The sequence below is a fragment of the Ranitomeya variabilis genome, chromosome 8, assembly GCF_051348905.1.
Source record: "Ranitomeya variabilis isolate aRanVar5 chromosome 8, aRanVar5.hap1, whole genome shotgun sequence".
NCBI lineage: Eukaryota > Metazoa > Chordata > Amphibia > Anura > Dendrobatidae > Ranitomeya > Ranitomeya variabilis.
The window spans coordinates 214,421,382-214,435,738 of NC_135239.1; the positions used below are offsets into that span (position 1 = coordinate 214,421,382).

Consider the following 14,357-nt stretch of genomic DNA (forward strand, 5'->3'; position numbering starts at 1 on the left):
GGAAAAGCAGGTGCGATAAGGAGGTAGGGGTGTCTGCAGCACTGAGGAGAAGCAGATGCGATAATGAGGTAGTGGTGTCTGCAGCACTGAGGAGAAGCAGATGCGATAAGGAGGTAGGGGTGTCTGCAGCACTGAGGAGAAGCAGGTGCGATAAGGAGGTAGGGGTGTCTGCAGCACTGAGGAGAAGCAGGTGCGATAATGAGGTAGTGGTGTCTGCAGCACTGAGGAGAAGCAGATGCGATAAGGAGGTAGGGGTGTCTGCAGCACTGAGGAGAAGCAGATGCGATAAGGAGGTAGGGGTGTCTGCAGCACTGAGGAGAAGCAGATGCGATAATGAGGTAGTGGTGTCTGCAGCACTGAGGAGAAGCAGGTGCGATAAGGAGGTAGGAGTGTCTGCAGCACTGAGGAGAAGCAGGTGCGATAAGGAGGTAGGGGTGTCTGCAGCACTGAGGAGAAGCAGGTGCGATAAGGAGGTAGGGGTGTCTGCAGCACTGAGGAGAAGCAGGTGCCACTGGGAAAAGTAGTTTTAGCAGATAAGAGGATCTCCCATTCAGCTATGTGAAGCTGGATGCACAAAGGGGCAGAAAGATGCAAAAAGACACAAACGCACAGGAAAGAATCTTTATGTTGGGCTTTGTCTGTATATTAACAGTAACTCTGCATTTATTCTGCTTTGTGAAAAATAATGGGATCGAAGGAATAACCTTTAATAGTCTTTCAATGTAACTTAAGTGGACAAACCTTTGAAATCTATCCTGTGTTTCCTACCATTCTTGGTTCTGTGTCTCCACGATTCCTCCAGGGGTAGAATTAATGATGTCTTCTGAGCTACCACTCATCTCAGGAGCATCTGTAGCAGTAACATATATTGTCTGCTCAGCATTAGTATCAGCCAGAGGACAACCTTGAGGGGAACCAGGACAGAAATCCACATGGAAATCCTCTACGATCATTGTATTCCTCCAGGTTACATTCATAACTACACTGTGTCTTAGGAACAATGGAAAGACAGATTTCCATCATTAAAGTCAATGGAGAAGAAGGCTACCAAAAAAGTTTGAGTCTTGGTGAAATCTTTTGTCTTCTTCAGTAGTTTCCTTTCACTTATTATTTCATGACATCTTCTGGGATATCTTCTCCTGTACATTTCCCTTCTAGGCTCCTTCTGCTCGTACTGTGATGAGAAATCAAACCCTTTGGTCTGAATTGTACTTGTTGGGGATGTCTGATGTCCCGAGCCTCCAGCTTCTTCTCTTCCTGATCTTCTTCTATGTTTATCTCTCGACCCTCGTCACTAATCTTCTCATCATTCTCCTGGTGGTCGTAGACTCTCACCTCCATAGCCCCATGTACTTCTTTCTTGGGAACCTGGCCTGTCTGGATATGGGTTGCTCTTCCATCACATCTCCTCGTTTGCTATACGACTTGACCACCAACGATAAGATAATCTCTGTAGCGGCCTGCATGAGCCAAGTCTTTTTCTTCATATTTTTCGCCACTTGTGAGATTCTCCTATTGGCGGTGATGTCTTATGATCGGTACATTGCCATCTGTAGACCTCTGCATTACCTCCAGGTCATGGGGTGGAAGACATGTGTCCACCTGGCGGTGGCAGTGTGGATGCTCGGCATGCTCTATTCATTGATACATACAACCTTCACATTGAGATTGACCTTCTGCGCCTCGAACGTTGTCTGGAGTTTCTTCTGTGATGTATCCAAGTTGTTGCAGATTTCCTGCACTGACACCTTTGTCAACCTGCTGTCCATCTTCATCCTCGGGGGACTTCTCGGACTCAGTTCTCTGCTTATGACGTTCATTCCTTACATCACCGTGTTCTCCACCATCCTGAAGATCAGAGGCAAGGACAAGAGGTCTAAAGCTTTCTCCACTTGCTCTTCCCACCTGACAGTCGTCTTAATTTTCTATGGGACCCTCGTCTTTAACTACTTTAGACCGACCACCAGTTACTACCACTCGGCCGACAGAGTCGTGTCAGTGTTCTATACTCTGGTCACTCCACTCGTGAACCCATTAGTGTATAGTCTGAGGAACCAAGAGCTGAAGGCAGCGCTGCGAAGACTGTACAAGACCTACAGACCAGAGGGAGGGAGGCAAAGGCTGCAAGAGCAGAGAGGGAAAAGAAAAGGACCAGCAAAAAACAATGAACCCATATGAGGGTTCCCTTCTACATAAATCATTCCGGTATAACCTGGGTATCTCCTGTATGCAATTATATATACAGCTGCTATAACCTGGGCATCTCCTGTATGCAATTATATATACAGCTGCTATAACCTGGGTATCTCCTGCATATAATTATATATGTACAGCTGGTATAACCTGGGTATCTCCTGTATGCAATTATATATACAGCTGCTATAACCTGGGCATCTCCTGTATGCAATTATATATACAACTGCTATAACCTGGGTATCTCCTGCATATAATTATATATGTACAGCTGGTATAACCTGGACATCTCCTGTATATAATTATATATGTACAGCCGGTATAACCTGGGCATCTCCTGTATATAATTACATATGTACAGCCGGTATAACCTGGGTATCTCCTGTATATAATTACATATGTACAGCTGGTATTACCTGGGTATCTCCTGTATATAATTATATATGTACAGCTGGTATTACCTGGGTATCTCCTGTATATAATTATATATGTACAGCCGGTATAACCTGGGCATCTCCTGTATATAATTATATATGTACAGCCGGTATAGCCTGGGCATCTCCTGTATATAATTATATATGTACAGCCGGTATAACCTGGGCATCTCCTGTATATAATTACATATGTACAGCCGGTATAACCTGGGTATCTCCTGTATATAATTACATATGTACAGCCGGTATTACCTGGGTATCTCCTGTATATAATTATATATGTACAGCCGGTATAACCTGGACATCTCCTGTATATAATTATATATCTACAGCCGGTATAACCTGGGCATCTCCTGTATATAATTATATATGTACAGCTGTTATAACCTGGGCATCTCCTGTATATAATTATATATGTACAGCTGGTATAACCTGTGTATCTCCTGTATATAATTATATATGTACAGCCGGTATAACCTGGGCATCTCCTGTATATAATTATATATGTACAGCTGGTATAACCTGGGCATCTCCTGTATATAATTATATATGTACAGCCGGTATAACCTGGGCATCTCCTGTATATAATTATATATGTACAGCTGGTATAACCTGGGCATCTCCTGTATATAATTATATATGTACAGCTGGTATAACCTGGGTATCTCCTGTATATAATTATATATGTACAGCCGTTATAACCTGGGTATCTCCTGTATATAATTATATATGTACAGCCGTTATAACCTGGGCATCTCCTGTATATAATTATATATGTACAGCCGGTATAACCTGGGCATCTCCTGTATATAATTATATATGTACAGCTGTTATAACCTGGGCATCTCCTGTATATAATTATATATGTACAGCTGGTATAACCTGGGCATCTCCTCTATATAATTATATATGTACAGCTGGTATAACCTGGGCATCTCCTCTATATAATTATATATGTACAGCTGGTATAACCTGGGCATCTCCTGTATATAATTATATATGTACAGCTGGTATAACCTGGGCATCTCCTGTATATAATTATATATGTACAGCCGGTATAACCTGGGCATCTCCTGTATATAATTATATATGTACAGCTGGTATTACCTGGACATCTCCTGTATATAATTATATATGTACAGCCGGTATAACCTGGGCATCTCCTGTATATAATTATATATGTACAGCTGGTATTACCTGGACATCTCCTGTATATAATTATATATGTACAGCTGGTATAACCTGGGTATCTCCTGTATATAATGATACATGTACAGCTGGTATAGCCTGGGCATCTCCTGTATATAATTATATATGTACAGGTGGTATAACCTGGGCATCTCCTGTATATAATTATATATGTATAGCTGGTATAACCTGGGCATCTCCTGTATATAATTCTATATGTACAGCTGTTATAACCTGGGCATCTCCTGTATATAATTATATATGTACAGCTGTTATAACCTGGGCACCTCCTGTATATAATTATATATGTACAGCTGTTATAACCTGGGCATCTCCTGTATATAATTATATATGTACAGCCGGTATAACCTGGGCATCTCCTGTATATAATTATATATGTACAGCTGGTATTACCTGGACATCTCCTGTATATAATTATATATGTACAGCTGTTATAACCTGGGCACCTCCTGTATATAATTATATATGTACAGCTGTTATAACCTGGGCATCTCCTGTATATAATTATATATGTACAGCTGGTATAACCTGGGCATCTCCTCTATATAATTATATATGTACAGCAGGTATAACCTGGGCATCTCCTGTATATAATTATATATGTACAGCTGGTATAACCTGGGCATCTCCTGTATATAATTATATATGTACAGCCGGTATAACCTGGGCATCTCCTGTATATAATTATATATGTACAGCTGTTATAACCTGGGCATCTCCTGTATATAATTATATATGTACAGCGGGTATAACCTGGATATCTCCTGTATATAATTATATATGTACAGCTGGTATAACCTGGGCATCTCCTGTATATAATTATATATGTACAGCTGGTATAACCTGGGCATCTCCTGTATATAATTATATATGTACAGCTGGTATAACCTGGGCATCTCCTGTATATAATTATATATGTACAGCTGGTATAACCTGGATATCTCCTGTGTATAATTATATATGTACAGCTGGTATAACCTGGGCATCTCCTGTATATAATTATATATGTACAGCTGGTATAACCTGGGCATCTCCTGTATATAATTATATATGTACAGCCGGTATAACCTGGGCATCTCCTGTATATAATTATATATGTACAGCCGGTATAACCTGGGCATCTCCTGTATATAATTATATATGTACAGCTGGTATAACCTGGGCATCTCCTGTATATAATGATACATGTACAGCCGGTATAACCTGGGCATCTCCTGTATATAATTCTATATGTACAGCCGGTATAACCTGGGCATCTCCTGTATATAATGATACATGTACAGCCGGTATAACCTGGGCATCTCCTGTATATAATTATATATGTACAGCCGGTATAACCTGGGCATCTCCTGTATATAATGATACATGTACAGCTGTTGTGGAGCAGTTACTGATATCTCACTACAATGTTACATTCCAGCTCTTTATTTCTTGCCGCTGTTTGTCTGTATCAGGCTGTAGGAACACTGAAGATGCTTGGTACAATGTTTCCCGCTCCTGCAGTCAGATCCTCGGACTTCGCGGTGACGCGCACACAACAGCCGGGATTCTTAGCTCCGAATGAAGTGACGTCACAAGGACAGAAGCTGAAACAGGAAGAAAGGAGAATCTGTGTAAGACGAGTTATCAGGACTGCGGCCACATACAAAAAAAACAAGAAAACCGACTGACAGTCCAAAATATAAGATTAAAATTAACTTTATTAGTTCCTCAGGTTAAAAAATGACAAAGAAAATGATCAAAGATTACATAGAGTAAAGTAAGCATTCAATAAATGAGCACAGTATATTTGTCTGCTATAAAGAAGGCGCTTTATGCCCGAATGTATGTAATAGATGTGGAGTATCTACAAAGTGCAAAGTGTCAAGATACATAAAATTAAAATAATTGTGAAAAAATATATGTAAACAATTATTAAGTGGAGTGTAATTGTTGCTAGTAACTATAACTATATAAAGTGCTCCTAGGACGCGGCCGCGGCTTCTTACCGGGTGGATGGAAGGATTTCCCCGTGGACGCTGAGATCACTTGAGGACAGAACAATGTCGCTCATCACATGACCTGAAAACACGAGAAGAGAATTCTGTAAGTTTCCTTCTTAGTTATCGGTGTCTGTGAATGATGGGCCCTGTATATCAGGGGGCTGCCGCTCTATATGTGGCCCCCAATGCTGAGAGCACGGCGGAGCGCCAACACATACCGACGAGGCCGCAGGTGGAATTGGAGAGTGCAGCGCGGCTCTGCACGTGAAGCTTCAGAACATCCGAGGGTTTTACCAAAGAAATAAAGAGCTTCACGCCCGGCTCCAGAGACACCATTAATTTATCTCCTTCTTTCCTTATGAGCCTAAATAGAAAAAGAATCGTCAGCAAATGATAAATGTGAGATGAGTGAGCACGGTCTGTGCAGGGGCCATGTACAGCCGCCTATATGTCTCCTATATACTGTATCCATCCCCCCATGTATCCATTCTATTATGACTGGGGAGGTGCCATGTACAGCCGCCTATATGTCTCCTATATACTGTATCCATCCCCCATGTATCCATTCTATTATGACTGGGGAGGTGCCGTGTACAGCCGCCTATATGTCTCCTATATACTGTATCCATCCCCCCATGTATCCATTCTATTATGACTGGGGAGGTGCCATGTACAGCCGCCTATATGTCTCCTATATACTGTATCCATCCCCCATGTATCCATTCTATTATGACTGGGGAGGTGCCGTGTACAGCCGCCTATATGTCTCCTATATACTGTATCCATCCCCCATGTATCCATTCTATTATGACTGGGGAGGTGCCGTGTACAGCCGCCTATATGTCTCCTATATACTGTATCCATCTCCCATGTATCCATTCTATAATGACTACGGAGGTGCCGTGTACAGCCGCCTATATGTCTCCTATATACTGTATCCATCCCCCATGTATCCATTCTATAATGACTACGGAGGTGCCGTGTACAGCCGCCTATATGTCTCCTATATACTGTATCCATCCCCCCATGTATCCATTCTATTATGACTGGGGAGGTGCCATGTACAGCCGCCTATATGTCTCCTATATACTGTATCCATCCCCCCATGTATCCATTCTATTATGACTGGGGAGGTGCCGTGTACAACCGCCTATATGTCTCCTATATACTGTATCCATCCCCCATGTATCCATTCTATTATGACTGGGGAGGTGCCGTGTACAGCCGCCTATATGTCTCCTATATACTGTATCCATCTCCCATGTATCCATTCTATAATGACTACGGAGGTGCCGTGTACAGCCGCCTATATGTCTCCTATATACTGTATCCATCCCCCATGTATCCATTCTATAATGACTACGGAGGTGCCGTGTACAGCCGCCTATATGTCTCCTATATACTGTATCCATCCCCCATGTGTCCATTCTATAATGACTACGGAGGTGCCGTGTACAGCCGCCTATATGTCTCCTATATACTGTATCCATCCCCCCATGTATCCATTCTATAATGACTACGGAGGTGCCGTGTACAGCCGCCTATATGTCTCCTATATACTGTATCCATCCCCCATGTGTCCATTCTATAATGACTACGGAGGTGCCGTGTACAGCCGCCTATATGTCTCCTATATACTGTATCCATCCCCCCATGTATCCATTCTATAATGACTACGGAGGTGCCGTGTACAGCCGCCTATATGTCTCCTATATACTGTATCCATCCCCCATGTGTCCATTCTATAATGACTACGGAGGTGCCGTGTACAGCCGCCTATATGTCTCCTATATACTGTATCCATCCCCCCATGTATCCATTCTATAATGACTACGGAGGTGCCGTGTACAGCCGCCTATATGTCTCCTATACACTGTATCCATCCCCCCATGTGTCCATTCTATAATGACTGCGGAGGTGCCGTGTACAGCCGCCTATATCTCTCCTATATACTGTATCCATCCCCCATGTATCCATTCTATAATGACTGCGGAGGTGCCGCGTACAGCCACCTATATGTCTCCTATATACTGTATCCATCCCCCCATGTATCCATTCTATAATGACTACGGAGGTGCCGTGTACAGCCGCCTATATGTCTCCTATATACTGTATCCATCCCCCATGTGTCCATTCTATAATGACTACGGAGGTGCCGTGTACAGCCGCCTATATGTCTCCTATATACTGTATCCATCCCCCATGTGTCCATTCTATAATGACTACGGAGGTGCCGTGTACAGCCGCCTATATGTCTCCTATATACTGTATCCATCCCCCATGTGTCCATTCTATAATGACTACGGAGGTGCCATGTACAGCCGCCTATATGTCTCCTATATACTGTATCCATCCCCCCATGTGTCCATTCTATAATGACTACGGAGGTGCCGTGTACAGCCGCCTATATGTCTCCTATATACTGTATCCATCCCCCATGTGTCCATTCTATAATGACTACGGAGGTGCCGTGTACAGCCGCCTATATGTCTCCTATATACTGTATCCATCCCCCATGTGTCCATTCTATAATGACTGCGGAGGTGCCGTGTACAGCCGCCTATATGTCTCCTATATACTGTATCCATCCCCCATGTATCCATTCTATTATGACTGTGGTGTCAGCGACCTCCTGATAGACATTGTGGATACATTGTTTCTAGCTGCTGTTCAGCAGAGTCCCCCATAGGGCAGCTCTATAATCCACAGGCGTGGGCTCTCCGCTCATGGTGGTCCTACCTCAGCCCTGGTGGCCCGGATGACCATAGGTACACCTGTGCTTCTTCCCCTTTGGTCACTGTGATGTTTTCAGCCGTTACCTCCACGGTCATCATCTTCTTGTGGACGAGTCCAATTTTATCAAAACCGCTCTTATTTACAGCAAGCTTCCCATTAATAGTGATCCCTGGAGTGGAAATAATGGCAATATCCCATTAGCATCAGCCAGAAGTAGTTTCACCTAAATATTATACAATATATTAAATATTAACCCCTGTGCCACCACAGGCCATAACAGATATTAGATATTTCTCTCTAAATATCCCCCATCACCAAGAATCCTATCACTATCTGCATGAATCATATGGGGGGGACATCGGCACACGCTTTACCTCTCTCAGAATTGTGGAACAAGTTCATTATTGTATCGTGAGGATCAGAAAATCTAAGACAAATCTTCTCTGGGAGCGTGGAGATGCTAATAAGCAGGGAAGATGATAAGCAATCTGCAAAACAAGGGAACAGTAAAACATGGAGAAAAGCTGACACAATTAACAACATTCATTGCTGGATCAGAGGAAAATGTAATCTGAAGCCACCACTAGAGGGAGCTCCCTGTATACAGAGATACATGATAAGATCATGTCTGCAGCCACCACTAGGGGGAGCTCCCTGTATACAGAGATACATGATAAGATCCTGTCTGCAGCCACCACTAGGGGGAGCTCCCTGTATACAGAGATACATGATAAGATCCTGTCTGCAGCCACCACTAGGGGGAGCTCCCTGTATACAGAGGTACATGATAAGAGCCTGTCTGCAGCCACCACTAGGGGGAGCTCCCTGTATATAGAGATACATGATAAGATCCTGTCTGCAGCCACCACTAGGGGGAGCTCCCTGTATACAGAGATACATGATAAGATCCTGTCTGCAGTCACCACTAGGGGGAGCTCCCTGTATACAGAGATACATGATAAGATCCTGTCTGCAGTCACCACTAGGGGGAGCTCCCTGTATACAGAGATACATGATAAGATTCTGTCTGCAGCCACCACTAGGGGGAGCTTTCTGTATACAGAGATACATGATAAGATCCTGTCTGCAGCCATCACTAGGAGGACCTCCCTGTATACACAGATACATGATAAGATCCTGACTGCAGCCACCACTAGGGGGAGCTCCCTGTATACAGAGATACATGATAAGATCCTATCTGCAGCCACCACTAGGGGGAGCTCCCTGTATACAGAGATACATGATAAGATCCTGTCTGCAGCCACCACTAGGGGGAGCTCCCTGTATACAGAGATACATGATAAGATCCTGTCTGCAGTCACCACTAGGGGGAGCTCCCTGTATACAGAGATACATGATAAGATCCTGTCTGCAGTCACCACTAGGGGGAGCTTCCTGTATACAGAGATACATGATAAGATTCTGTCTGCTGTCACCACTAGGGGGAGCTCCCTGTATACAGAGATACATGATAAGATTCTGTCTGCTGTCACCACTAGGGGGAGCTCCCTGTATATAGAGATACATGATAAGATCCTGTCTGCAGTCGCCACTAGGGGGAGCTCCCTGTATACAGAGATACATGACGAGATCCTGTCTGCAGCCACCACTAGGGGGAGCTCCCTGTATACAGAGATACATGATAAGATCCTGTCTGCAGCCACCACTAGGGGGAGCTCCCTGTATACAGAGATACATGATAAGATCCTGTCTGCAGCCACCACTAGGGGGAGCTCCCTGTATACAGAGATACATGATAATATCCTGTCTGCAGCCACCACTAGGGGGAGCTCCCTGTATACAGAGATACATGATAAGATCCTGTCTGCAGCCACCACTAGGGGGAGCTCCCTGTATACAGAGATACATAAGATCCTGTCTGCAGTCACCACTAGGGGGAGCTCCCTGTATACAGAGATACATGATAACACCCTGTCTGCAGCCACCACTAGGGGGAGCTCCCTGTACACAGAGATACATGATAAGATCCTGTCTGCAGTCACCACTAGGGGGAGCTCCCTGTATACAGAGATACATAAGATCCTGTCTGCAGCCACCACTAGGGGGAGCTCCCTGTACACAGAGATACATGATAAGATCCTGTCTGCTGTCACCACTAGGGGGAGCTCCCTGTATACAGAGATACATAAGATCCTGTCTGCAGCCACCACTAGGGGGAGCTCCCTGTATACAGAGATACATGATAAGATCCTGTCTGCAGCCACCACTAGGGGGAGCTCCCTGTACACAGAGATACATGATAAGATCCTGTCTGCTGTCACCACTAGGGGGAGCTCAGTCATACACTGCAGACTGTCCCTGAGATCTCACCTACATGTGTCGGTCTCTTCTTTTTTTTCCTGGAGGCCGTCCGGGCATAAGACATCACTGCAAGGGAAAGGAAATGATCTGAATAAAATCTGGGCTATTTCTTACATCTGCAGCACTTTCTATACTGGAGTACAGTAAATCTCCCACAATGCACTGGTACTGATAAATGAAATATGTGGATTAAATGACCTATACCTTTTTCAATCTTACACACTACAACCCCTTAAAGTAACAGTAACCCAAAAATGTCCTATGGTTTCCAGTATGAGAAGCTTACTTGGGGAAAATGAAGAATCGCGAGAATCAGGCCCACCTGAAAATAAATAAAAATTGGAAGTCTTAATATATATTAAAAAAACAGGCAGGATCCCTGGGGGCACAGCTCAGTGAAGCAACTGTGAGTGTTTTCTTAAAGGGGGACTCCATGTACAACTAATATGTTGGCCAATAACAGGGCTCGTCACACAGGCAGCAGAGGACACGTCAGGAATGATTTACCTTGGATATGAATGAACCTTTATGATTGTAATGTAAAGTTGTGCAATTCAATTCCTGGCCATTTCCAAGATCTCTGCTTGCCGTCAGTGAATATCAGTTTTATCTACAGTCAGAGGCTGAGAATAAATCTGTTCTAACCTTTGTGTTACAATGTATCGAGTGTAGACAATCCTCCGTGATCTGCACCTCCTGGACTCCAGATTGATGTGTTCTCTCTCCACTGAAACATTGTAGCGATTCTATCACATATGTGCAGTTCATGTGTTTGGCTCACAGAGCATTATCTGGGTTAGTCCTGTGTTTGGCTCACAGAGCATTATCTGGGTTAGTCCTGTCTTTGGCTCACAGAGCATTGTCTGGATTAGTCCTGTCTTTGGCTCATAGAGCATTGTCTGGATTAGTCCTGTGTTTGGCTCACAGAGCATTGTCTGGGTTAGTCCTGTGTTTGGCTCACAGAGCATTGTATGGATTAGTCATATGTTTGGCTCACAGAGCATTGTCTGGATTAGTCCTGTGTTTGGCTCATAGAGCATTGTCTGGATTAGTCATGTGTGTGGCTCACAGAGCATTGTCTGGATTAGTCCTGTGTTTGGCTCACAGAGCATTGTCTGGGTTAGTCCTGTGTTTGGCTCACAGAGCATTGTCTGGATTAGTCATATGTTTGGCTCACAGAGCATTGTCTGGATTAGTCATATGTTTGGATCACAGAGCATTGTCTGGATTAGTCATGTCTTTGGTTCACAGAGCATTGTCTGGATTAGTCCTGTGTTTGGCTCACAGAGCATTGTCTGTATTAGTCATGTGTGTGGATCACAGAGCATGGTCTGGATTAGTCCTGTGTTTGGCTCACAGAGCATTGTCTGTATTAGTCATGTGTTTGGCTCACAGAGCATGGTCTGGATTAGTCCTGTGTTTGGCTCATAGAGCATTGTCTGGATTAGTCGTGTTTGGCTCATAGAGCATTGTCTGGATTAGTCATGTGTTTGGCTCACAGAGCATTGTCTGGATTAGTCGTGTTTGGCTCATAGAGCATTGTCTGGATTAGTCATGTGTTTGGCTCACAGAGCATTGTCTGGATTAGTCGTGTTTGGCTCATAGAGCATGGTCTGGATTAGTCATGTGTGTGGCTCACAGAGCATGGTCTGGAGCAAGTACAGCTGTAATAAACCCAGATCTGTGCAGATTCCTCATCCTCCTGTCAGCACTCACTCTCCTCCTTCGGCTTTTTCGCCACTATAGTTTTGGGGCCGTCGCTTTCATCGGGTGCTGTAATCACCATGGAGGTCAGAGGGGTCACAAAGCCGTACTTCAGGCTCAGGCGGAGGGCTTCCTCTGCAGAGTTCTCCTTTAACTCGACATCAGATGAGAATCTGGAGCCAGAGAAGTAAATGACAGAAGCATCAGCGGCCGATCAGGAGCGGTAAACGCGTCGTAGTCATCGGTCCTGGAGCCGACGCACCGTCCGCCTGATCTCACCTCTTGCTCAGCAGCTGCTCGATGGTCAGATAAGCCCACAACCTCTCGGTGAAGTCTCCGAATATGTACCCCTGCTCTGTCCTCTCCTCCTCTACATCGGTCTGCACCCTCATGGAGAACGGATCCCCCACCTGGGCAGAGAATCACGGAGATCTGAGAGCGTCATAGAAGGGAGCGTTCAACCATTTTTAAGTATAAACAGCTTCCGAATTCTCGCTTTTATTGAGGAGTTTGGGGAGTTTTCCTTTTCCTGAAGCGTTTTCTGAAGAGTTTTTGTCCTAGACCTTTTTGTAGCCTTTGATTGGACAGCATGCGGTTCAGTTTCCTTCCGGATCCTCGTCACAGAAATGACTGCACATTTTTTTTCCACCAGAAGTTTTTCAAAATCTCTTCAGAAAGGAAAAGGTTCATAAAAAACCCTCCTCATTTGAAAAGCACAGGGGATTTCACATAAATCAGCAGAAAAAAAAGTGCTACAAAAAAACTTACTGTATCCATATCCTAGAAGCGAGAACCATCTGTACTTACACCTTGTGCCGCGACCTCCGCGATCAGCACATCTACGTCGTTACTCTCTAGGCGTCCGGCCACCACTATCTCAGAGCCCTGGTAGTAACACTTGAAGCTGTTCTGGGTGAGGCCACTGACAGGTAAGTTGGGGTAGTGCAGGGTGACGTCCAGGAGGATGGGGTTCGCCACTTCTTTGTAGAAGTCCTGTAGTAATAAAGCGAAAAGATATAACATAGCAAAAAATCATCAGGAGATGTGATGTACTAGGAACTGATAAAAAGCAACTATAAAGAAATAAGAGAGCAATGAATGGCAGTAAGGGAGCACAACACAAAGGAGCACTGTGGAAAAGGAAAGGGCCCTGTGTGCAACAATGGGGAATGCAGAACATTAATGGGCCATGCACAGTACCATATGACACTATATCTCCATATGACAATTATGTCATCACTGTGACACCATTTATCTGATCACTCTGACATCATTTATCTGATCACTGCAACATAATTTATCTGATCACTGTGTGACACCATTTATCTGATCACCCTGTGACATCATTTATCTGATCACTGCAACATCATTTATCTGATCACTGTGTGACACCATTTATCTGATCACCCTGTGACATCATTTATCTGATCACTGTGCGACACCATTTATCTGATCACTGTGAGACACCATTTATCTGATCACTGTGAGACACCATTTATCTGATCATTTTGCAACATCATTTATCTGATCACTATGAGACACCATTTATCTGATCACTGTGAGACACCATTTATCTGATCATTGTGTGACATCATTTATCTGATTACTGTGTGATATCATTTATCTGATCACTGTGTGACATTATTTATCTGATCACTGTGTGACACCATTTATCTGATCACTGTATTCCACTCTTCATCTACCCCATTCTATAGTTGTTCTGTAAGGCTAGTTAACATTTCATCATTTTGCCATTTTGTTGTTAGGTTAGCTATCT

The 14,357-nt window shown here is 43.9% G+C and overlaps 2 protein-coding genes across 2 annotated transcripts in view; one reads left to right on the forward strand and one right to left on the reverse strand.

The window, feature by feature from the left end:
* Window positions 1-1,141: 1,141 nt before the first annotated feature.
* Window positions 1,142-2,178, forward strand: LOC143788862 (olfactory receptor 5B12-like). Its single transcript, XM_077278775.1, has one exon. It carries the CDS (start codon window positions 1,180-1,182, stop codon window positions 2,176-2,178), a length of 999 nt encoding a protein of 332 aa, XP_077134890.1. The 5' UTR covers window positions 1,142-1,179.
* Window positions 2,179-5,246: 3,068 nt separating this feature from the next.
* The window catches only part of LOC143787823 (inter-alpha-trypsin inhibitor heavy chain H3-like), a 32,060-nt gene continuing 22,949 nt past the window's right edge, over window positions 5,247-14,357 (reverse strand). The window contains exons 11-20 of the mRNA XM_077276922.1: window positions 13,388-13,573; window positions 12,860-12,990; window positions 12,593-12,753; window positions 11,163-11,198; window positions 10,886-10,942; window positions 8,929-9,042; window positions 8,558-8,723; window positions 6,037-6,182; window positions 5,825-5,897; window positions 5,247-5,422 (exon numbers count right to left, since the gene is read on the reverse strand). Of these exons, the coding sequence (XP_077133037.1) occupies window positions 5,287-5,422; window positions 5,825-5,897; window positions 6,037-6,182; window positions 8,558-8,723; window positions 8,929-9,042; window positions 10,886-10,942; window positions 11,163-11,198; window positions 12,593-12,753; window positions 12,860-12,990; window positions 13,388-13,573 (1,206 nt within the window). The 3' untranslated portion in view covers window positions 5,247-5,286. The remainder of the gene's footprint in view (window positions 5,423-5,824; window positions 5,898-6,036; window positions 6,183-8,557; window positions 8,724-8,928; window positions 9,043-10,885; window positions 10,943-11,162; window positions 11,199-12,592; window positions 12,754-12,859; window positions 12,991-13,387; window positions 13,574-14,357) is intronic.